The sequence below is a fragment of the Ptychodera flava genome, chromosome 22, assembly GCF_041260155.1.
Source record: "Ptychodera flava strain L36383 chromosome 22, AS_Pfla_20210202, whole genome shotgun sequence".
Lineage (NCBI taxonomy): Eukaryota > Metazoa > Hemichordata > Enteropneusta > Ptychoderidae > Ptychodera > Ptychodera flava.
Genome location: NC_091949.1, coordinates 33,155,385 through 33,180,134, shown reverse-complemented (window position 1 = coordinate 33,180,134; position 24,750 = coordinate 33,155,385). Strand labels below are relative to the sequence as shown.

Below are 24,750 nucleotides of genomic sequence, written 5' to 3'. Positions count from 1 at the left end.
ATAACCGGTGTTATTATTTAAAGTTTTGGACCTGGCCTGACTTGACCTTGATTAATACCTGCCAAAGGACAGGTTACTCATAATTAAATGTTTAGAAAGTAAAGTCTTGTACTTAGTATCTCAGCCATTCATGTTTGTTAACCAATTCAGACTATGATAGTATCATACACAGAACATATGAGCCAGAACATTGTAATATTTTCTTGAAGTTGTCTGTTGAGCAAACATGACAGTGTTCAGCTGTTGAGTATAGACTGTATAGTTGTGGTACACACTTGTTATTCTTGAGGCAACTTTGAGTGTGGAGAAGTGTCACTGTGAATAGCACAGCACTGCAATAGTCACTGTATGCTAAAAATATCACAAAACATTTCAGGAATACTGAATCATGTTTGAAAACAAGTTGTGGTGAAATGAAAATCACAAAAAGTATAAAGTTAAAGTTGCCACCTCTGGCAAATTCAATGATGAGCAGCTGGTGATTTGCTTTTCATTATCAAGTCAAGAAACCTTCCAGAATACCCTAAATTTCAAATATTTTTTTATTGTCATAATAGTCATTGATACAGAGGTTTGCAAATATTACAGGTTTATTTACAGAATAAAGAAACTATAATCCAACATTTATTGCCATCTAAAACAACAGAACTGTCATTATTATCAATTAGGTTTACAACTGGTAACTTAAGAGTCACACACAATTGTGTTTCTGATTTTCAAAATTTGTTGAAATGAACAACCATGGGATAATTTTCTTGTCTTGAAATTGAATAGGGTGAATGAATCCTCTCAGGATGTGCTGGTCTGAGGACCTGAGCCGAGACACCATCATTGGTCCTCCAGGCCAAGGTTGATGGCCCTGTGAGGTTATGAACTACAATGAGAGCATTAAAATGGGCCAATGAAATGGTCTTTTTCCCTGTTAATGTATGCATTTGAACAGCATTATGGGAGATATTCACAATGGTACTCCATCCAAAAAGTTTTCCTGGCAAGGAATATCAGTGATTTATGGATTGTATGTTTTTGCTACCAGACCTAGCACCAGGTAAGACACAGCTGGCGTTAGTGGACTGCACAGCAGGGCGTAGCAGATCCTATTAAGCAAGGATAGATCATAAATACATATAAGGTGCTCATGATGTTGTTGTAGAAATGGTGGGCCTGCGTCAGGGTCAATAGCAGGCGAGGTGTGAAATACATCAGGCATTAATACAAATACTTTAAAATCGGACAATCTTTGGAAAGGTGGCAAAAGTAGACTGGTCAAACTTTTAGACAATGCCCTTTCGTACATTTCCCCATCCAACAAACACATGCACTTAATCACTAAGAAATGAACATACTTTTTCCCCCGCAAGCCACGGGGAGTCATTCTAAGATGTATGTGTGCGTGAAACCATTTCACTGACCCTTTTAACTGGTCTGGCAAAACCACTGAGATAGCTGATACACTATTCTGGTCAAATGATTCTGTAATCTCACAGACCAGACCACTGGATCTGCTCAATCCAGCAGAGTGATATGACACCCATGGCAATGTTATCCTTCATTGAAAATGATGAAACTTTATAAATATTAGTTTTGTCAATTATAAAATCTGTATACACTGCAGACATTTCCCCCTCTTTTGTATGTTTGATAGCGTAGTATAAATAATTTATCGTGTTGTGAGTGACAGAAATATATCAGTGCACACACACACATCAGAGCTAACAGTGAGAACACAGGTCTTGGTTCTGATGTGCAACAACTATTTTGAATTAAAAATACCGATATTTAAATGACAAAAATTTGCTTTACATGTGTGAAGTGAAACTGTCTGGCAGAATTGAACTAGATGAAATAAGTTTTCATCCTTACACACCCTTTTCCAAATATAAACATCCAACAGCTATTGAAAACAACTGCTATGTACATTTTGTACTACTGTCCTGTGGTAACAAGGTTACCTGGTTCATTGCTGATTCCCGGAAAACAGGTCCACACTCACCGGGTTTTGGGGGAAAACTATGGTAGTGAAAGGGTTAAACTTACAGAAGATGAGATTTTGTGGCTCTACTTTGAGATCCCTTAGTTTCACAGTGGAAAAAAGTCCCTCCTAGACTGCAATATTCCAAGTATACAAATTCTGTTCAGATTCTCTGTAGAGGACAGGAGAAATTATGAATTGGCCTATTATGAATGAAACACTCTCTTAGTTTGGTGGTGCAGCTTTAGCAACATGAATTTTGGGCACTTGAAACAAAGAAAGATAAATGTTTATAAAATCTGGGTTTCAGTCTCCGCCTTAAATGAAGCCTGCCCTCTTGGAACACATTAACCATTGAGCTAAGGGTGCCTTTTTACGACCAGCATGCATCTGGAGGCAACAGATCCATAGTTTTCTAAGGGGACTTCTGGGATCAGAAAAGCTGCCCCCAGCTCAGTGGTAGAAGCTGGCTTATAGCAGCCCTGAAAATAATATATTCAAAGAATACAATGACAGACTAGTATAGTCATAGTGATGCCAGTGGTTTGAACACTACACTAAGCTATAAGAAAGAAATACACAACTCATTTTATCTTTGTAAATACATTTGTCATCAAATTCATCCCACATCTGCAATCCTGTATAAACTTGATAGGTTTCCATCCTGTACAAAAATGTTTCCAAAATAACCCTGAACACATACATCTTGTTTGCAAACATAAGCATCTGTACCAGAGAGAACCTGCAAAATAATGGGGCTAATGTGTAGTGTCTTGGAAGATTGTAGCGTGTTGATTGGCTGGATATCATTGTCATCAATGAATCATTTCTCAACAGCCAATCATCTACACTGTAGCCATGGTTTCAGACTCCCTAAATTGCTGTAAAGGATTAAAATCTACCTATCAGATGTGACCTCCTGAACTGCTGCACATCAGCAGAATAAAAAGTAATTTTACTTTCACTGTTTTTGTCTCGTACAGGCTACACAGGCAATGTAGTGTGGTGTAAAGCAGATGGTCAGCCATGCTGGATTACACTCCATGGTGGACAAAACTTGTGTACACACCCAGAGCTCCCTGCAAAAATGATAATAACCAACAGTGTACAATTGTTATTCAACTGAAAATCCAGTGAGGACTAGCCAACTGGTTGTTTGGCATTTTTCTAGAACTTGGCTTGTGTTAGTTTTCCTTTTGTATTTTTGATCAGGTGTACTGGTACATGGTTATAGTGGCTGTTGGTTTTGCGATCACACCACCATCAATGTGACAGAGTTAACTCTTTCAATGTGCAATCCCTCAGAAGGTCGTATCTGATTGGTAGATTGTCATCATTTACAGCAACTTAAGGAGTCTTGAACTTGGGCTATTTTCAACCCGATTGGCTGTTTGGAAATACATATAATCAAATAAGAACAATGAATTTCAAGCAACCAATTGGCCAAAAGCTTCAGAGACACTACATATCAGCCTAGGTTTACTCTTTCAATTTACTGTGTTCAGATTTTAATAGCCCACAGACTTTGGGTGAGTCTGAATCCTATACAGCAAGTTGCTGAAAATGATATGAAGCATAACAATCAATCTATATAGTGTATTGTGAACTATTCCATGGCACAAATGTTTTACTGAACCAGTCAGTCAAACATGGATAGCAATTTTTCTAAGTGTTACATACATCACAAATAAAAACCCATTTACAAAGAGTCTACACAATGATCTTTGAAATAAAAATATTACAACTTTCCAATCTTAAATCCATGTGTGTGTGAAATGAAATACAGATCTATTCTACTTTGGCATGAAAGGGACTAGAAATTTACTTGAAATCGTTGAGGTATGTCTCTATTTTAGAATGAAATATCAAAAATAACAAAAGTGCATTAAGCAGATCACTGTGAAGTCAATATTAATGTGCATACAATAACTAGTGTCTAATTAGAAGCCTGAGAGTGATACTTAGGGGTGGGGGTGCATGGTGAGGATAGCATAACATCTTCAAACAATCCAAGTCTGGCTTTTTGATTTTAAATTCTAATGGGTATTGGACAGGCATTATTTCAAACATCATTGAGTAAATCATCAGCATTACTTGAGTGCAGTATGGATCCTGAGTAAAATCTACACATAGATGGACACATTCTTCATCAGAATGTGTTTTTGATGTACTGACATCTTGTTGGCGTCCATTCACAGCAAGTAAGTGAGCAGTGTTTCAGACATTTTGACTGGTATATTACAATAGAAAGAATTTTCGGGCTGATACTGTGGTGTATTAACCCCTGCTTACTAAAGATGGCTATTACAACCTTCAAGTCTCATTTCAGTGATCAAAAGCATTAGGAATTGTGGTTATCTTCTACCTTCTATGCAAAATAGGAGATAAATGTACTTTGTGAAACTTTATCTTTAACTGACATGGTATAAAATGTTACACTCCAAGTGTACACCTTTGCCAACAAATCAAAAGAGTACAGTGTTTATGGTTTATTGGTTAACAGATATATTTTGTCTGACACTCCGAGAAACTGCTCACAAAATCAACTTGTCCTGCACATGGTCAACCACTGATGCAGGATATGAGCATTTGAACTCTAGAGGGCGATCTATCAACAGTTTGAAGAGAGCTAGAAGATGAAATTAGATATACAAAGGAGTTAGTGTAGAGCTTTTAATGTTTTAAAAACTTCAATTTCAATACTTTGGTGTTTTAATTGCAAGCTTATTTTAAATGATCCCACTGTTGTAAAAACATTAGGCTTGTGAAGGAACAAAATGTGTCTAATAATGTGTTGCAAAGTTCTACACATTTTCAATCTTTGCAATTAATATTTTACAAAAACTCTTACAAGAAGCAGGTAAGAGAAAATAACTAAGTATTGAAACCAGAAAGGAAATAAATGATTGCACATCAATGAGTCTGAAATTGACTCTGAAAAAATATGGCTATCTCACAAAGTATTACTCAGGATTTCAAAATAGCTGGGAATTTAATCGTCCTGTCATGGTAAATACACATTTGAGATCTACCACTGAAAACACTCCCAAGCCTACCACTTTCAGGATGACATCTTGTAAGACTACGATGGATGGACAGATTTTGCAACATATAGATTACAGAAATAAAATGGTTGTGCTTTGCTTTTGATATGGCAGAAAGGGAACATTAGTGTCAGAGAAAAACATACTCGGTACCTTCCACCAAAAATTTTATATCTTTGAACCAAAATCACTGTTTTAGCCGAAGAAAATATTGATTTCCATTTGTAAGACATTAGGTGGGATGACAGGAATTTTCATTGAAAATTATAAGTTACCGTTGCCAAGAACAATCATGAGAATGCCTTGTCACATGAAATGAGCAGAATTACATCAAAACTGGATAAATGAAGTTAAACTCTGATGGATAATAACTTTGGTTAGCGGCTTGTACTTGGCATAATCATGAGATCCTAGTGGCATTATTTGATGTCCAAGATGACAGGAATATCAGCTGAGCCAGTTATGACAAGGGTACTAGGGTACTGCAAAACACATAGCTAGAGGCAGGGTAGTACCCTTCAACTTCATTGGTAAGAGGAACAGCCATGCCTGCAGCAACAGATTTTCCAGTCTACAAGAAGGGGTGTCTCAACAATTTTCACTTTTCAGTTGGTATCAATTCAGACTAGTGTACACAATGGCATTCTTTCACACTCTCATCACCATGGTTTGGTCCACTCCCATTGTTTCCTATGGTAAAAGTTGGACTTCTACATTTGGAAAAAGGGGTGGAAAGCTTATGCTCTTTTTTCCCCTTCCAGTTCACTCCTCTTTGGCACAAACCCAGAGCACACACCTTCTGGTTAATCTGTCTCTTTTGTTTGCATACGTAGATGATTTTACAGCAGAGTGTGGAAAGGCAGAGGCTTCACAGTCAGTCATAACAGAAATACACCTTATAAAACAGCACTTATCAACTATGAGTGTTTCATTTGCTTTTATCTAAAGAACACTAAGATATATGGTACTGCCATCAAATTGAATCCAACAGAGATGAGAAAAAATACCAAGAATAAAAAGTTGCTTACAAGTGAAGATCAACTACCAGTATCTCCATGATCAGGTCATGAAATGCAAGATGACGGAATGAAACATTTCATATTAGAGATGAACAGAAAAACAATTAGGAATGCAAGATGTAAGCCAAACCTGTAACACAAATTTATTCATATAAAATTTCTTTATCTTAAAATGGGTTATTTTTGTAGATTATGAGATCATTATAAAGACTGAGGTGTCCAACTGATTAGATTGATAATGTATCTATAATAGATGCCTCTTGACAGCATGCCATATGCACAGGTGCAATCACACATTCTCCTGTAGTAACTTGCACTATTTTGCTGGCATTCATATTTGTGTGTGTATGATGTAAATTTATTTTTTCACAAGTCGTGTATCTTTTGTGGTAGCTACAGGCTGTTTTGATGAACAGCCGACAGGAGCTGACGTGTGTGTGTCCTCTACGACTTTTGAAAGTTTTGTTTCCGGGATATTTTGGGTGTGATGGGAAATCAGATTAGAAGACCCTTGCATTTCCACTTCAACAACATGTTTTGCATATTTAACTACAAAATGAAAACTGGAGACATTTAAAATCTCTGCACATTTACAACATTTCAAACAGCTGATCAAATATCAGGGCCAAAACATTCATCTGCACAAATGTTTGAAATATTTCTCTTCAATTCTCAATACTTGTCAGTCTGCCATCTTCATTTACTAAAGAAGCTTTTCTTCATGTCACAGAAAAAATTCAAGTTAAAAAAAAGTTTTCACAACTACACTGTTATTTTATTTCTATACTGTTCATTAATTTACTTATGATTGCAAGATTTTCACACTGTAGGGTTTGTAAAAAACTCTGCAGTTTCAACTCAAGTACTCTCAGTGTACGCGTAATGTCCATGTAAATTTTGTGGCTACACTGAGGTTATTCCACCAAACACAGTTCCACACGGAACCAAACAGAAAGGCACACAGCAGATACTGTGATATCATGGCTTAAACTTTATACCTTACCACCCCTATGGACTTCACATTTTGGTAGAGTCCAATTATAACATTGGTTGGATGCGTCCATCTTTTGCGATTAGAGGTAAGGAGAAGCAATTTGACTTCCAATTTTTGATGACATATTTTTTTCTCCTGTGAAGTGCTTATACGGTTTTCTTGAAGACGCTGTGTGAGTAGATTTCTATCAAGATGTCTTCCAGAAGATTCTTTCCTTCTTCTATCCCTGATTATAGAGCCTCCGAAGCGTATCGCAAGACGGTGTACCCAAATTCATGGCCTTTTCATGAAGCTTCCGGTCACTAAAATATTTTGCTTTGTAAAACAAGTTTTCCTCTGTAATTACAGAAAACAAGACAGACACAGTTAACAATCCTGCTATAAACTTTGTTGGAGCTGGTTACCATTGAGCTATGACTGTAAAATTACACCTCCAAAAGGTTGTCTCCATTTGATGACCTTTGACATTTGACATAGCATCATGGCAATCAAAATGATAGACCTAAATGAGGCAGCCGAGGGTAGACGTTTTTGGTTAAAAATGCCAAGATATGGCTTAGACTTTCAGATATGTTCAATGTTAATGTATGAGGGGGGTATTATTTCACATTTTCTTTGACTAAAAATATACCTTAATGTTTACTCATAAGGGTGATGAGAACAAATTGTCACTCACATTTATACAAATTTCATAAATTTGTTATAACAGCGCCCTCTATCAAGCAAACATAGATGAGGACTGTCCATTCAGTACAAGAATAATTCCCATAAAAGCAAGAAATTTTAAGCAAAATGAAGATGTACAGCACAGAGGACAAAAATGTTAATGAAAATCAACAGTATTGGTGCTTACTATAATTTTGCTCTTTCCAACATTGATTTCGAAGATTTCCCACATACTCCTCTTCTACCATTCTGTCAACTTCACGAACTCTGCCCTGAAATTCTTTAAGAAAATCTCTCTGCAGAGCCAAAGAAGAAAAAAAACATATCAGGTGTGTGTTTGGATATCACATATCACATATCAATTACAATGCGCTTTGTGACCTTTCACCCATATCTTTTAATATATGGGTCAAAGGTCAACCCTGACTTCATAAGCAATCAGCTGAGTGAGAACATTGATGAACCATGACTGGGAGACAACTGAGAAATAATACAATATTTTTACTAAAGTAAAGGAACAGAGATAGGTGGAACGAGAACACTGATGGATTCCTGCTTTCCATGACATGACTAAACTGATATAATAACAGCAACAAACCCTGGTAATATGTACTGGCTTGGTCTTCAGAACAAAAAAGTCAAAGCAAATCTTTTCACTCTTTAAGGTAAAGCTGATGGATATGTAAATGCTGAAAACGCCTGATCATCAATTTGTTAGATAACCATGTTATCACTTTAATTTCAAACTCAGTTGGAAAAAGTGATGGTGCTGCTGATAAATAAATTGGCCAGTTTTAAACTGTTTGAAAATTGTCTTTATACAACATATGTGCCCTGGATCAGAGGCAGATACATTTACACTGTCAGACATGGGTAAGCACAGTGTCTTTCAGTGATATGGGAATTTAGCTTGATGACAATATCCCATATGCTACAGTGGGACTGATGTACTGGTAAAGTGGCTAAAGTTTGCTGAAGACTGAAACCGACACTGACCTTGACATAGTACTTGACATCTAGATTAAATGTTCTCCTTTCTTCTGTGAATTGACTGTTGAAAAAACAACAATTGATAGACATAAGTCATCTTGTAAGGAATGTAATTATTTGCTGTGTTAAGGTACAGGTAGAATGTGCCTTGGGGACAGATATTTTGGACTCTTTAACTAATGCAGTACTCTTTAGTCTACCACTTGTTGAAACTTAGTTTGAAGCTGTCAGAGTAAATAAGGTTTTAAACAGTTTATTTTTGTTAAAATCAAAAATTTCATTTTCCCCATAGAGTTAACACAGGGAAAGCAGCCATTTTGAATTTCAAGTGTTGGTAAATATTTGGTGATTTGTTTCTCTTGTTCCAAATTTTGCACATTGACCCCTGATTTTCATTCTTGGTTTTAATACGGGTCTTTTAAAGTTTTCTCACAGAAAGTTGGAGCACAAGTTTAAGTCTTTCAATTTCAGCCACCCTTTGGGTTGAAAACTGTACGGGGGTGCCTTAATCAACTGACTTACCCTTTGGGTTGAAAAGTGTACGGGGGTGCCTGAATCAACTGACTTACCCTTTGGGTTGAAAAGTGTACGGGTGCCTGAATCAACTGACTTACCCTTTGGGCTGAAAATTGTACGGGGTGCCTGAATCAACTGACTTACCCTTTGGGTTGAAAAGTGTACAGGGGTGCCTTAATCAACTGACTTGCCCTTTGGGTTGAAAAGTGTACAGGGGTGCCTTAATCAACTGACTTACCCTTTGGGTTGAAAAGTGTACAGGGGTGCCTTAATCAACTGACTTGCCCTTTGGGTTGAAAAGTGTCCCCGATGCCTGAATCAACTGACTTACCCTTTGGGTTGAAAAGTGTACAGGGGTGCCTGAATCAACTGACTTACCCTTTGGGTTGAAAAGTGTACGGGGGTGCCTGAATCAACTGACTTACCCTTTGGGTTGAAAAGTGTACGGGGTGCCTGAATCAACTGACTTACCCTTTGGGTTGAAAAGTGTATGGGGGTGCCTGAATCAACTGACTTACCCTTTGGGTTGAAAAGTGTAGGGGTGCCTGAATCAACTGACTTACCCTTTGGGTTGAAAAGTGTACGGGGGTGCCTGAATCAACTGACTTACCCTTTGGGTTGAAAAGTGTACGGGGGTGCCTGAATCAACTGACTTACCCTTTGGGTTGAAAAGTGTACGGGGTGCCTGAATCAACTGACTTACCCTTTGGGTTGAAAAGTGTACGGGGGTGCCTGAATCAACTGACTTACCCTTTGGGTTGAAAAGTGTATGGGGGTGCCTGAATCAACTGACTTACCCTTGGGTTGAAAAGTGTACGGGGGTGCCTGAATCAACTGACTTACCCTTTGGGTTGAAAAGTGTACGGGGTGCCTGAATCAACTGACTTACCCTTTGGGTTGAAAAGTGTACGGGGGTGCCTGAATCAACTGACTTGATAAAAGTGATAACACTACAAGAACAAGAATTGGCAACAGTTGTATCATGTATGCATAGGATGCCTGCAAAGAAAAAGAACAACAAAGTGATGAGAAACAGATAAACAACATGTTCATTTACAAGCTGTAACATCTAACAGGTATGAAACATCAACTTCAAAATATTTTGTCCCGCTTTTTCATCTAATGATGCAAACTGACCTACAGTTTATGCACTGCATCTTAGCATATAAACTTGCCATCATAAAGAAACAAAGGTATTATTTACCAAGTACTGACAGCATAAAATCAAACGATCCAAAACATTGGCTATGGCTACACCCTCTTTTCACAATTAATAAACTAAATTTAATTAATCAAATGTTTAATTCTTGATGAACTTTGAAATTAATCTACATACATCCACGTTCCATTTAATTTGATAATCCATCTCTTCCATGCCAATCAATAGTCTGAATATGCATGTTCATTTTTGAAAAAATCAGAATTGCATAAACTATTGGCAGCTCTTTTCAGTTTTAATTTCTCATATTTTTTGAGTGAACTAATTTTCATATTTTTTGAGTGATCATCAACTTTTAAAATCCATGTGCTTCTTAATTTCATCAATTCTATGGTACATTTGCAATGTTGAGATATTTATAGTTATGGGATGGCTATGAACTCGATCATCTTGACCTGAGATGCTTGCTCTAATATCACATGCCAATTTAAACCCTTTCAATGTCATGGTTTGACCCAAAGCTATTGTTATCAATAGTGATTGTGGACCTGCTTACAGGAAGTTAGGGGTGGACAGTTTGATATCTGGGGAGATTGTTTCTCATGAACATACTTGTGTGTCAATTGAAAATTCTTGCACAATAACCCATGTAAATATTACCCTGACGATGACAAATCTGGGAAAATGGGCAATTTTTCCGTTTCATACAACCATATTGCATTCAGTGATTTCAGATGTATTAAGGACACTATTCCTTCTACATAAGAACAGTGACAGTGACTTGGGGGAGGAGAGTGTATGACAAACAATTTATAACTTACATCTGTCTGTGTCTGCTGTCTTCTATGTGGTCTGTGTTGTCTGTGGACATGTACCCGGCCTGTTGGCATTCCACCACCAAAGAACATGTTAAATAACTCTTCAGCAGAAATGTCCCCTGGAAAAGAGAAGGAATCAGGCTGAGTCTCTTGCCAACATGTGAAAATTTGAATCCATACACAGAAACCCCTCCTTTGACCATAGACCTTTAGAAAAAGCGGGACTGGAAACTGCGGTCTTTTCTTTGGTGCTATATGAGTTATAATCCAAAAACTGAATTAAAGTTAACAGCATGGATGAGCTGTGATTAGTGACAGCTAACCTGTGGCATGTGAATATGCAAAGCAGACAGCCTTGTGAATTGCCTATTATCATTGTCAATGTCAAGACTACAGTAGCCATACTTCTTGCAATCTCGCAAGTCAAAACGGAAGCTCTGAAAACTTACACATACATTATCTCACAGAGTTCATATACTAATCATGAGATGAACTTTGACTTGGGTTAGAGAGTGTTATATTTACAGTTTCATGTGCTGTTACATGTAACCCTGATGTCGAAAAACTTCATTGCCACAGCTGCAGAGAAGAAGTCTCATCAACAATGTTGACCAATTGAGTTAAAGCCACAAAAATTTTGTTTTGGTTTTACAAAATGGTAAAGTTTGATTCACTCAAAAGTCATATTGGTCCAGTACAAGAAACATGTAATGAAGAAATGGAAAAGTACAAATGTTGCGCACTTTAACCAAATGTCAAACACGAGATGACGAGGAAAATTATACAGATAACTCGCTGAAAGACAACAATATGTAAACAATGGCTGACCAAGTTCAAGATGATGCTATATGAATACATTTCATCCAGGATCCATCAAGAAAATCCAAACATTTGTGATCCCAACATTTGTGAGTATGACCATTTCATGGGCCCTTTCAACTAAATAATGGCAAAGAAAGCATTCCATGTTATGAAAAGGTCTTGATGACATTAATTTCTGACAGCATCTGTGAAATCATTGTGCAAACCGTTTATCAGTAAAAAATCTACATAATTAAAATTTATACGTCAATGCAAACCACGAACCATAATGTGCAGATATCATATGTGAATTTCAAATAAGTACCCTGGGACCTTAAAAAACATGCAGCTTTATGAAGTGATATATTTAGACTGCTTGTATTGTTACAGGCTGCACATGTTGCATTTACAAAGCATAATTAGTTTTTTGAGTAAGTATTTTACGCCAGATATTTTTTTCGCAATATTGCAGTCAAGCAATCATTCTATGCAAACACTCTCACTATGACAAATGCTCAAACATATAGGTGTTCAGTTTTTGTGCATATCTAAGCTACTCCAAATCCTGGTAGAGCGATGGAACTTTAAAGGGAGGTAGTCATTGGAACTCTGCTCAAAGGTTGCCAGGGACCCCTACAACCGATGTAAACACTGAATCTAGGCTATGTTGGCGACTGATAAAAGTTAAAACATGTTTGTTAACAATGGATATCGTAAAATGTAAATGTTGCAGCTATGTTGACTTGATGCATCTAGACATCATGCATGAAATGCATTGTTTGTAAACAAGAAAGTCGAACACGCACAGTTCTGACGACTGCCTCCCTTTAACTCTTTAACCAACATAGTTTGGCCTGGACCAATTTACTAGGAATTGGGATGAACGGGTTAATGTGCACATGAAAGTCAATTCTTCTGACAACGCAATTGCTTTAAAAATGTTGTGTGTTGTGATTGCATTAAAACTCTACAAAGTACAAAAATAACATGATATACCATGTCAGAGGGACAATCTGTCAATTAGGAAAATGCAAGCCTTTGGATACAGTGCACATACTGTATTAAAGTTAGACTATAGTCATGAATGCAATAGTCTGTCACGGAGGATGTGTAGGACAGACTGTAATTTCACCTCTGTTTCTTTTCCTGAACAAGTGTGCCTTATCCTCATAATCATGATGTCCCTTTATTAGCCATTCCTTGTTTTCACTTATTTCCCCTTGAACACGATCTTTCCATCAATCAATCCTTACCTTCAAAACCCCTTGTGAAATCCCAGTCATCATCATCGTGGTGGTGATGGTGGTGGCGGTAGCGTCTCCTCCTGACCGTGATCTCATCTTCACTGCCATACTGGTCGTATCTTTGCTTCTTCTCAGGGTCACTCAGCACAGCAAATGCGTTTCCAATTGCTGCAACAACAATTATTGTATACTTTTCACAATCCTCTCTGAGCATAGTGCTATGAGTAAAAACCCCCATGTTTGAAAAAATTTTCAACATTACACTTCAGCCCTACTAGCTCAAAGAAATTGAGTGAGAAATAAGCTATTTTTCTTCTGGTCAGTGTCACTGCATGGATGTGCCTGATGGAAATGGTAATAAAACAACACACAACGAAAACTGCCAGGTCAGTAAATAGCAGTATTGAGCTAAAACCAATTTTCACTTTCATCGTATTCTCAGATACAAGAATTCATGCAACAGCTAACACACAAGTACTTATGTTCAGGTTGGAAGTGGTAGTGCCATGGAAGGCCAACCAAGAAAAAAATAGCGCCAATGGCACTTGATCACAACTGGCACATTGTGAAACTACTCTATCTCTGGGTACACCTGTACATGAAATACTGAATGGGTAGGTGCTGCGGGTTTTGGAGTTTGTCAGTAAATGCACACAGAAAACAAAGTCCCGAAGTAGCGAATTCCAGCCATTTTCAAACCACAGTTTGTCAGTGGGGTAAGCAATATTCGCAAAAATCACATTTCCAGGCTAATAGACTATGTTTTACGAAATCACACGTCCTTATTACAAAATAAAACGATCTTTGTCTTTAAATCAATGCGCCAGTAAACAGGTCCAGCAGCTAGTTATGTCATCAAGTCTGTAATGTTAAGGGTCATAACAAATGTGAGAAATCTAAAACATTAAATATGTTGTTTTTTATCAATTTTATTACCAAAAGCGCATGAAAATCTCTGATACTTTGAATCAGCCATCCTGCATATATGTGTTGTAACATTCATCAAAACCTCATTTCTGTTCCACAACTCATTAAATAGTCCACAATGCAGGATTGGTGTACATTCCAAACCCCTAAAATCAATTAGTTAAAGGGGGGTTAGAAATTTCCCAAAACTATCTAACCGCTGCTCCGTTTGGCTCCATTTTTCGGAATCGGAACCTTGGAATTAGTCTGAATATCTCTACCAAATATCAATGCAGTCTGTTCAGCGGTTTTGACTTTTTGTCGTTTACGGAAAATGGACACTGTCCACCACCGGTTGAAGCTAACCCTATATCACAACTTCCAGATGTGATAATGACCTATGGTCAATATGTTAAAAAATACCGCCAATGGCGCTTGGACATAATGACCGCCTAGTATTATCGGCATTTATCAACAACCACACTCACTGTTAATTAGACAGACCACGAAGTCAATGAGCAACATATAGCTGAAAGACTATTTTTCACATTGTGATTTTAAGTTCATTTTTATGAGAAAAGAGACATGTATATGTATATGGAGAAAAAGCAGAAGACATATTTGTAAATTGTTTGTTAAGTGACAATCATATATGCATCTCTTGAAATTTTGTGGTTATAAGGCATAACAGTAGTGTAAGAATAATGAGGTTAGAGTAAGTTAGTAAAGCTAAGTTGACAGTATTTAAGATTACAAAATTATACACTAAGCTGGGGAAATCTGATTGAAATTAATGTTGAAAAGTAGCAAAGTCATGGTCATCTTTTGTCTAATACCTTGTGTAAGTTCATGAACTTTACATATATAAATCTTGCTATAGATTTGTTGCTAATGGGCAATAACTGTGTTTCAGATCATTTGAGAGCAATCTATCCATGACAGGTTTAAATTGTAATATACTTCTATTTAAAGGAGAGAAACTTCTCAAATAATTTTTTTCCCTGTAATTTGCTGTGAGAACACATGGACAGATGCTCAGGACTCTATGCTGGTGCTACCTTGATACTAACCTACAACTTGTAACGTCATTGTCTAACCTGTTCACCCCAATTTCCTGTAGACAGGTCCACACTCTCCATTGATAACAATGGGTTTGGGCCATACCATTGTAGTGAAAGACTGTAACATGTGAGGTTGTGGATACTTAATCTCTGGAATGTCAAAGTCTGTATATTGACTCAAGGATGTTTACTTAACAAATGCCTAGGGTCATCTCAAAAGTGAGAATCTAAACTATGAAATATGTTTTTTTTAATGATTTTGATGCCCAAAAGACCATAGAAATCTCTTATACTTCGAATCAGCCATCCTGTATATTTCTAACATTCATCAAAACCTCATTTCTGTTCAACAACTCATAAAACAGTCCACAATGCAGGATTGGTGTACATTCCAAAACTACATACCGGTATATGAAAGACCCCTAAAATCAATTAGGTAAAAAGGGGGGTTAGAAATTTCCCAAAACTATCTAACCCGCGCTCCGTTTGGCTCCATTTTTCGGAATTGGAACCTTGGAACCAGTCTATGTATCGGTATCAAATATCAACGCAGTCTGTTCAGCAGTTTTTGACTTTTTGTCGTTTACGGAAATGGACGACATCAAACACCGGTTGAAACCACCTCTATATCACAACTTCCAGTTGTGATAAAAATGGTGTGTAATGTTACTATTATAATTCTGTTCCGACATGACTGAATTTCACCAACTTGCTAGGATAATGGCCCCTGAATGCCAGCTTCTTGGCACACAAGTTCAATGGAAAAGGAAACCAATGTACACCACAATGATATGAAATCCAAAAGACCACAGGGTACACATATTTAACACTGACACTTCAAGTATCATGGACATACAGGTACAGGCAGACAGTGGAACACCTTGGGGCAATCAAATGTGTTTCTTAGGACAAGCATTTCCTCATCTCTCTCTGTATTTCTTTCTCTACGGACTATTTTAGTTCTCAGTGAGACAAACACTGATAAAACATGAGATCGCACATACATATTGTGTTCTAGTTTTCGAATAATTCTTGCATAAGTAGATACTTTTACTTTCTGAATTTTCCTCAGTCAATTTTCCTGGCTCAACTGACTTACTAGAGTTCCTCAACAAATGATAAGGGCAGCATGGTCAATTCAAAAATTAACAACCAGGATGTGAATGTACAGTGTAGCGACTGATTCTATGCTGAGCTGGTACAGACCTGTGTTCTGACCATCCAATTGCCTCAGCTGACATCACTGCAATCAAAAACTAGTCCAAGTTATTACGCATACAAGACAGAATAGCCTTACTATCTTTGAGTATGTCCTAAACACACTCCAAGCCAAATCAAAATAGGCAATTTTCATCGTTACCTTTGAATGCTTCAGTAGCGCCAGGAGCGTGGTTTTTGTCTGGGTGAAACTGTAATGCTAACTTTCTGTAGGCTTTCTTCAATTCGATTTCAGATGAGTCCTTCGACACACCAAGAATCTCATAGTAGTCTTTACATTTTTTTATCCTGTCATGAGAGATAAAGCACATTTTCAACATGTTAAAGACATCACATTTATAAGATCAATTTTATCACTATTACCGTTGCTGATGCTCAGACAGCACATGAGACCATCACTTTATTGGTTCATATAACTTGAATCACTGCACTTAGGATGATATTCAGTGATCGTTTTCTCACATATGTTACTATGCTTGTGCCTGTGCCATTAAATTGGCATCTATGCGCACCCCTTTAGTACGCTCATGCAACAGCATGCTAGTTGCTTATTCTTGTCTTGTCTGTAGTGGCCCTCAAATGATATGGTTTAATTCCTTTTTTCACCCAACAAATGTTTTATATATGGTGTGTGCCATACAGTGTGTTCATTCGAAGCCGGCAGCTGGTGAAATTGGACAGCTGTAACAGCATTTTGCACAGAATTTGATAATGACTTTCGCAAAATATCACAAGACATCAGGTGGTTAATGTAAACAGCTGGTATTTGGGCTCAACCACAACAGCAATCTTTTTACTATGTTGTCACTCCATTTGGGCTCAGAGTAGTGCTGCAGCCATACATGCATTGTGTCTCTGGCTGAAGGTAAGCCCTGACCTAAACCCATTTTAGGATGCTTATGTCACAATAGATGGAGACTAAAACGACCGCTATGGTTGGTGATTGCTTTTTGATGAAGGAATATGCCAAGTACAGTTGTCCTGCAGAAGAAAATTCAGTATCATTTGTAGGACTCCTATTTGATTTATAGTGTTAGGGCCATTTTGTGTCATTTTGAATAACTATGTACAGCAGAATATTTAAACAATGTGTTTACCAATACTCATTCATATCAGAGCAAGATACGGCAAATAGGGGATTTGTTTACAAGCGTTTTCGCAGTAGGTACATCAATTGTCTCTAAATGTAAACTCTACACTTGACAATGCTTTACTTTTTTTTAAGTTTTTCAGTTTTTATTGTGATATTTACCATGAATAGTGGTTTGAAGAAACAGAGTCAGGAGTATAATTTTACATGCTTTGTGATATTCACCAAAGACTGTATTCAAACTATTTAACTGTGACATAGTACAATAACAGTGGTTTGTTTCAACTTTGGAAAACCGGTCAGTTCTAGATTTCCCAAAACAATAGTTTTAATATCCATGGTTAACTACTTGCTTGAAAATATCAATGAGTACTCTGTTTAGTTCAGTTGGAAACACATTTGTCAGCAGCTGTCTATCTAAGATTACACTTGGGTGCATAAAAACTGGTTAACTTTTGTCAGAATTGCCATACATGAAAGAGGAGACATACTCCCATACTAAAGTACAATACATGAAAGAGGAGACATACCCCCATACTAAAGTACAATACATGAAAGAGGAGACATACTCCCATACTAAAGTACAATACATGAAAGAGGAGACATACTCCCATACTAAAGTACAATACATGAAAGAGGAGACATACCCCCATACTAAAGTACTATTCTTTTCGACATTGTGTTTGAAAAGGGAATATAAAATTAGTAATGCCCTTTCTCAGATTGCATCTAAGGACATTTGATAATGTTTTGTAGAAATTGGCATCCAAGAGGCATATACACGTACTCCCATTTGATCTCTCCCCCAAAAAGTAATCTTGTTTGTCTTTCTCAGATTGTGCATACGGGCATCAAATCTAGCTGACAATTTAAGAAATTAAGGTAAGAGAGGTGGGATAGCCCCCCTCATGCTCATACTCTCAAAAGAAAGCACTCTTGTTTTCAACTTTATCTTTTCAACAAGAACACATTTTTAGCAAATTTCTTTCTCCAATTGCACCTTGGGCATTAAAATTGGTTATTTACTTTAGAACTGCCATGGAAACACCCCTTCTCATGGTATACACTACCCATCTGCCATTTGTGGCATATAGTGTACATTTCTCCACCTGAATAAAATTCTACTGCAAACCCTGCTCACACTTATAATACTGATATCAATTGAAACTTTGAAGAAAAATTTTCACTCGTGTTAGTTACTTGCGTTGCAATGTCCTGAGAAACGATCATCATGCATAGTGGCTATGTGAGTCTCTAATGTGTGACTGGCGTGACAGACTTACTTTTTCACAGCTTCCATCTGTTCTTGCGTGTATTCAACTTTGATTTCTCCATTTTCTTTGTTTTCTGTCTGTGACTGGTCTCTCTCTTTCTGTTTTTCATTCTGTCCACTTTTGGTTTGGTGTGACCCTACTGAACTTCCGTTCTTTGACAACGACTCTAATAAAACTGAAGAATATAATTTACAGGTTAAGTATATACAGACATTTGGGACTGTTGAAATAACTTCTTCTCAAGTTTGACTGCTGACAAAAAATAAAATAGTTTCTTTGTCTTTCTGGTAACATTAGCCTTGATCTGAAAAAAAAAATGTTCACAATAGATTTCAATACCATGTGTGACATTAGTTAGACATTATGTCCCTCAGTCCCAGTGTTTCATTGGTGTGACCTATCTGTCATCAACTGGTCAAAGTGCATATGCAATCAATAGATGATAATGAAAATATTTACAAACTTAAATACAAAGGTTTGCCAATTTTACTTGGACTAATTTCATGAAGAGGATTCCTAGAATTTTACTGGAAACTTACGACCTCAAACTTCTTGTCCCTTCTTTCTTTCTTCAGCTTTCACAAAATATTTGTGTGACATAGCAACTGCATCATGACCAAACAGAGTAACATCTACAGTAACATGTGTGTACACTGTACAGTACCTCTTGCCATTAAAACTCTGCGTCTTGCAAATTTGACTTTCACACTCAAACCACTGTTATCAATATAAGTAAGGATCAGAAAGCCAAGTTGGCCAGTACAGCATACTAAATATGTATCATGTTCAGTATTAAAATGTAAAAATGTGATTTTTTTTTACCTTGTTATAATAATAATAATAATAATAATAATAATATTTTTATTGCTTGCTTGTAAATATAGGATTTACATCACATTTGTGGCAATAAAAGTGTGATACAAAAATAAGTTAAAATTTTCTTCAATAAAGATAAAGTATTACAGTATAATAATAGTAGCTAATAATAAATATAACTAGGTATTTCTTTGTTTATATAAAGTAAAAATATAATCAGCAAGTTGTTCATTAAAAGATAACTCTTGTTTTGTTAGTAGAGAAATAAGCTGATTTTCAGTATCGTCGTTGGGAAATTGATTTTACTGAAAAAGTACTTTCTTTGGACTTTGTATTTCTGACAGACTAATAAAAAGTGTGTTTCATCTTCAATACTGTTGGTGTTACACTGATTGCAGTATCTTTCAGTAATTGGGGTTTTTGGAACAGTGTGTCTCCCTTTTTCAATTGCTAGATCATGATTGCTAATGCGAAGTTTGGTGAGCAATTTTCTTTTCTCACCTTGCAACTGTGTTAAGTAGGGTTCTAATCTAAAATTACGTTTTATTTTGGCATACATTCTTAGTTTACTATTTTCATCAGTGATCAACTTTTTCCAAAAGACTTCATAATTGTTTGTTAAATTTGTTTTCATTAAACCAGTTATAACTTTGTGGTGTTTAAGTGATGGAGCTTTATCAAGGAGAAAGTCCATTCCATTGTCTTTAATTAAAGCACTTAAACAGTTAAACCAGGATCTATTGTTAGTGTTGTTTACCATTTGCTCCAGAAAAGCTTCTTTAGCAAGATTACAATGTGGCAGTTGTACGATATGAAGCCAGTGTTTAACAATATTAAGTTTGATCTCAAGTAGAAGTGGGAATTGTCCTAGTTCACCCCTCACAGCGGCATTACAAGCTTGTCTATTACACTGTAAAATGTTCTTACAAAATTTGAGGTGAGTTTTTTCAATTGCTGATTTATCCCACTTCTTGTAATCCATGAAATCTTGTCCCCAAATCTCTGAGCCATACAGTAAAACAGGTTTAATGAAAACATTGAATAGATGTAGGGAAAATTTTATCTTTTTGTTGTGCAATAAAATCCTTTTTAAACTATACAAAGATTTTGCTGCTTTATCAGCCAAATTTGTAATTGTGTCACTAAAACTACCGTTTGATTTAATTGTCAGTCCTAAGTATGTATAGCTCTTAACAGATTTGATGCATGTACTACCATAGTTAAATAAGTGTTTATCTACCAAAGGAGATTTACTAAAATTAATTGCTTGGGTTTTCTGTAAATTAACATCAAGTTTCCAATTGGAGCAAAATGTGTGTAGTGTATTTAACTCCCTTTGTAGACCTTCTTTTGAAGTAGAGATTAAGACTAGGTCATCAGCGTAAAATAATGAGTTAACTGGGGTATTATTCAACACTGGTGGTTGAGTATTTACTTTGTCTAGATTTGTTTTCAAGTCATTGACATATAAATTGAACAGACTAGGACTTAGAACACAGCCCTGTTTTACTCCTTTTTCAACTTTCAGGCTGGGCGAGATAAAATTATTTGTTTTGATGTGTATTTTTGTGTTGTGTACATGTGTTTTATAAGTCTGTATAATTTGCCATTAATGTTATTTTTGAGAAGTTTATGGAAAAGACCAACTCTCCATACCGAGTCGAAAGCCTTAGCAAAGTCAACAAAACAAACATAAATGTTCTGCTTATTGTTAATATTTATGTATTATTGTCTTCAGGGTAAATATGTGATCTATTGTGCGATGGTTTTTGCGAAATCCAGCTTGATTATTATGTATAATATGATTGTCATCTAAAAAACTATTTAGCCTTTCATTTAGAATGTAAGAAAAAACTTTTCCTACACAACTTCCGACAGAAATGCCCCTATAATTTTTCGGGTCATATTATCTCCTTTTTTAAATAAGTGTGTCATAATGCTTGTATTCCAGATGTCTGGAAAGTTGGATGTATCTAGAACTGCATTAAATAATTTAGCTAAGGGTTTACAGAGAAAGGGGGAACCATGTTTTAACAACTCTATACAAAACCCATCAATCCCTGCTGTTTTACTTTTTAAATTTCTAATTGCTGATAACACTTCATTAGTTGTTATTGACTTATCCAGCTGCTGATTAGCCTGATTCTTAGTTTCTTCAGATGTTAAACTATCAATAATTTGCTGTTGGAAATCATTATACCTGTCATTTTCAATTGAGCAAGAATTTTTGTAAAATTCCATCCATGTTGCTGCTGAGACACTATCTCCAGTATTATTATCTTTATCATTATTTTTTAAGTACTTGATCAATTTCCACATATCATGTGAATTGTTGGCATGTAGACTGTTTAGTTTGTCTAAGTTGTTTTGCCAGAATTGCAATTTCTTATTTTTAACAAGTTTTTTAAACTTCTTTTTCTTTGTGTAATAGATAATTTTTAACTGACTGTCATATGGAGCTTTGTTTAATAGTTTTGCTGTTGCTATTAGGTCCCTTTTTGCTGCATCACAGTTTTTGTCAAACCATTTTGATTTCTTTCTCTTTAAATTTTTCTTTCTCTGCTTTTGTCTATTAAAAATTCCACTGCAGGCTTTATCTAAGATGTCATTAAAATGCTTAGTGGCTGAGTTAATGTCAGATTTGTTATTACCAATATTAGTATTCTGCAAAATCTTTTTGTAGCTCATCTGATGCTAATCTATCCGTGTAATTAAAAACACATAACTTATCCCATTTCCATTTTTGGGGCATTTGTAACAAATTCACAGTATCTGTAACACTGCTTGAATTAAAATTTGTTAGTTTGAGAAGAGTAGAAATTTGACAGTGATCTGAGAAAATTGTGAAATTGTGTATTTTAAAATACTCAAAGTTATCGATGATGTCTGTTGTTGCAAGACCATAATCTACTACACTGTTTCCATTCCAGTGGTAACATGTAAATTTTCCACAAATATCTCCAGGTAGTCTGCCATTCATAATTCTTGTATTTGTGGTTTTACATAAATCTATGAGGTTTCTACCATACTTATTTTCGATCTTATCCATATTGCAGCGATTAAGATGTGTATCAACAGAATATCCTGGTGGAACTGGTATATGATTTGAGAAATCATTGTCAATAAAATCTGGCAGTAATCCTACTCTGGCGTTAAAATCCCCTAAAATCATGACAGATCCAGAACAGCTATATTTTGTGATCAACTGTTCTAAACGTTCGAAAAATGATTCAGACTTATGTTTGGAATTTTCTGGTGCGTTGTAAACAAAGCAAATAAATATATCCTGTTGTAATCTGAAAAAAACTTTTGAAAGTTTGCACCACACCATGTCTTCAACATCTGAATGAACCATTTTTACACCCTTCTTTATAGTATTTTTCACCAAAAGTGAAAGACCACCCCTCTGTTTTTTCTTTTTTCGGACAACAGAATAGTCATAGTACCCAGGAATGTGAAAAGTATGTTTCAATTGTTCTGTGAGCCAAGTTTCTCCAATACCAATAATGTCATGTTGAGTAATATTATTTATAAAGTCACTGTCTTGAAACTTTCTCTCTTGGTAACCCTGTATGTTCCAGTAGGATATTGACAGTGAACTTTGTATATTGCTGTTTTTCTGAAATGTAAAGTTACTCATATCTGTTGATTGGTATCATTTGCCTATGGCTTTGAGGTGTATCAACATATTTTGGCAAAATGGGGTGATTTCTAGACCAATGAAAACCTTGTGTTGCGTCCCCGTATTGCTGTACCACCGGATTAACAGGATGTTGAAAAAACTGTCTTCTCCTGAAAAGGTTTCGGTTCACACCAAGGTTTGGAGCGAGCATATCCTTAATATTCCTTACTAACAAAGCTGTACCCTGGTCATTTAAATGAACATTGTCATGCAAATGTGTTGCTGCATTGATATTGTTGTGATCGATAAACACTAAATTATTATGCATATTGCACATTTTATGCAGTTGTGTGTTTAAAGCATGGAATAATGAATTGTTTTGTCTTGGAATGACTTATAGTTGTTCTACGCACAGTAGCAGAGTGAATTTGAAATTTTTCATGGCACCAAAGGCCAAAAACTGGGAGGGGTGTTGAGAGGGATGACAGTACATTTTCGATTAATATTCAACATCAGAACAACAAAGAGTAGTCTAATAACCTTACACTGCCCATCACTATGAGCATGATATGATGTCCCCTCCAAAGAACACGTATCAATTGAATTAACACGGCTATCCGTACACTCCATCGAAACAATTCTAAAAGTTCAGGCCAAGAAAATACTGCCACACATTCCCTCGATCAAAACCGACAAAATTACCGAAATGCTGAATTTACAATGACGAAAAAGAGGGAATTGAAATGCTCTATCACAGTGTCGGAGGGACTGTGGTTCCGATCCCAACTTCAACTTATGTATATATTGTATGTAGTTGGAACTTCTACCCTATTTGTTTCAAAATGGTTTGTGAATCCAGTCAATTGTCACACCCCGAAACATGAACAAATCAGTACACTAAATTTTCCGGTGTTAGGAATGTAAAATAATTGACATCAACTCGTAATAATAACTGTAAATGGTGATGAGTTAATCGACACATCGGTACAATTCTCTAGATGCACCGGTTCTAGCTTCGATGCACTGTAAATGTACATGTACAATGTAGTCCTGCCACTGGTAATGTGGTCGACATACACCAAACTTGTTGTTTACAAGGAAGTGAAAACCTTACCTTTAGCCCTTTTTGATGGGTAGAGTCTTTCTGCTTTCTGTAAAAATTTTACGGCCTTCTCTCTTAGTCCTTGAGCGATACATTTTTGTGCGATTTCTATACATCGCTCGCTCTCATCTTTATTGCCGTCCATATTGGATTCTCATTCGACTTCCATTGCACCACAGCATTTGTAGTAACAATGTGACATGGCAAAATTGTTGTCTAGTAAACAGGATAGAAAGAAAATATATGAGCTAAAATTAGGAAGAAGTTCATGAGTAGAATTAAATGCCAGTTTATCTTAGCATAAGACGCAACATTAGACTCAAGAGGAGAAAATATTTTTTCGAATAATTCTACTACAAATTCTACATTTAACTAACTCGTTCTGGTACGCAATATTTGATTGGACAAAGTCATCGTTGTCTCTTATAAAATTTATCA

The 24,750-nt window shown here is 36.2% G+C and overlaps 1 protein-coding gene across 1 annotated transcript; it reads right to left on the bottom strand.

Annotated features, from left to right (window-relative positions):
• Positions 1 to 524: 524 nt before the first annotated feature.
• Positions 525 to 24,674, bottom strand: LOC139123229 (dnaJ homolog subfamily B member 14-like). Its single transcript, XM_070689352.1, has 9 exons — positions 24,325 to 24,674; positions 18,782 to 18,947; positions 16,551 to 16,696; positions 13,233 to 13,391; positions 11,182 to 11,297; positions 10,091 to 10,200; positions 8,692 to 8,746; positions 7,883 to 7,991; positions 525 to 7,365 (listed from the first exon to the last, which is right to left on the bottom strand). The coding sequence occupies exons 1-9, from the start codon at positions 24,455 to 24,457 to the stop codon at positions 7,250 to 7,252; spliced, it is 1,110 nt and encodes a 369-aa protein (XP_070545453.1). The 5' UTR covers positions 24,458 to 24,674; the 3' UTR covers positions 525 to 7,249.
• Between the last annotated feature and the right edge of the window lie 76 nt (positions 24,675 to 24,750).

What these genes read in the sequence shown, in the direction of transcription:
- LOC139123229 (XM_070689352.1), bottom strand. Translation starts at nt 24,457, where the DNA reads ATGGACGGCAATAAAGATGAGAGCGAGCGATGTATAGAAATCGCACAA. An exon ending in CGCTACTGAAGCATTCAAAG is followed by an intron (nt 13,392 to 16,550) that starts GTAACGATGAAA and finishes TTGTTGTTGCAG; the next exon opens with CAATTGGAAACGCATTTGCT. An exon ending in GACAGCAGACACAGACAGAT is followed by an intron (nt 10,201 to 11,181) that starts GTAAGTTATAAA and finishes TTTTCTTTGCAG; the next exon opens with GCATCCTATGCATACATGAT.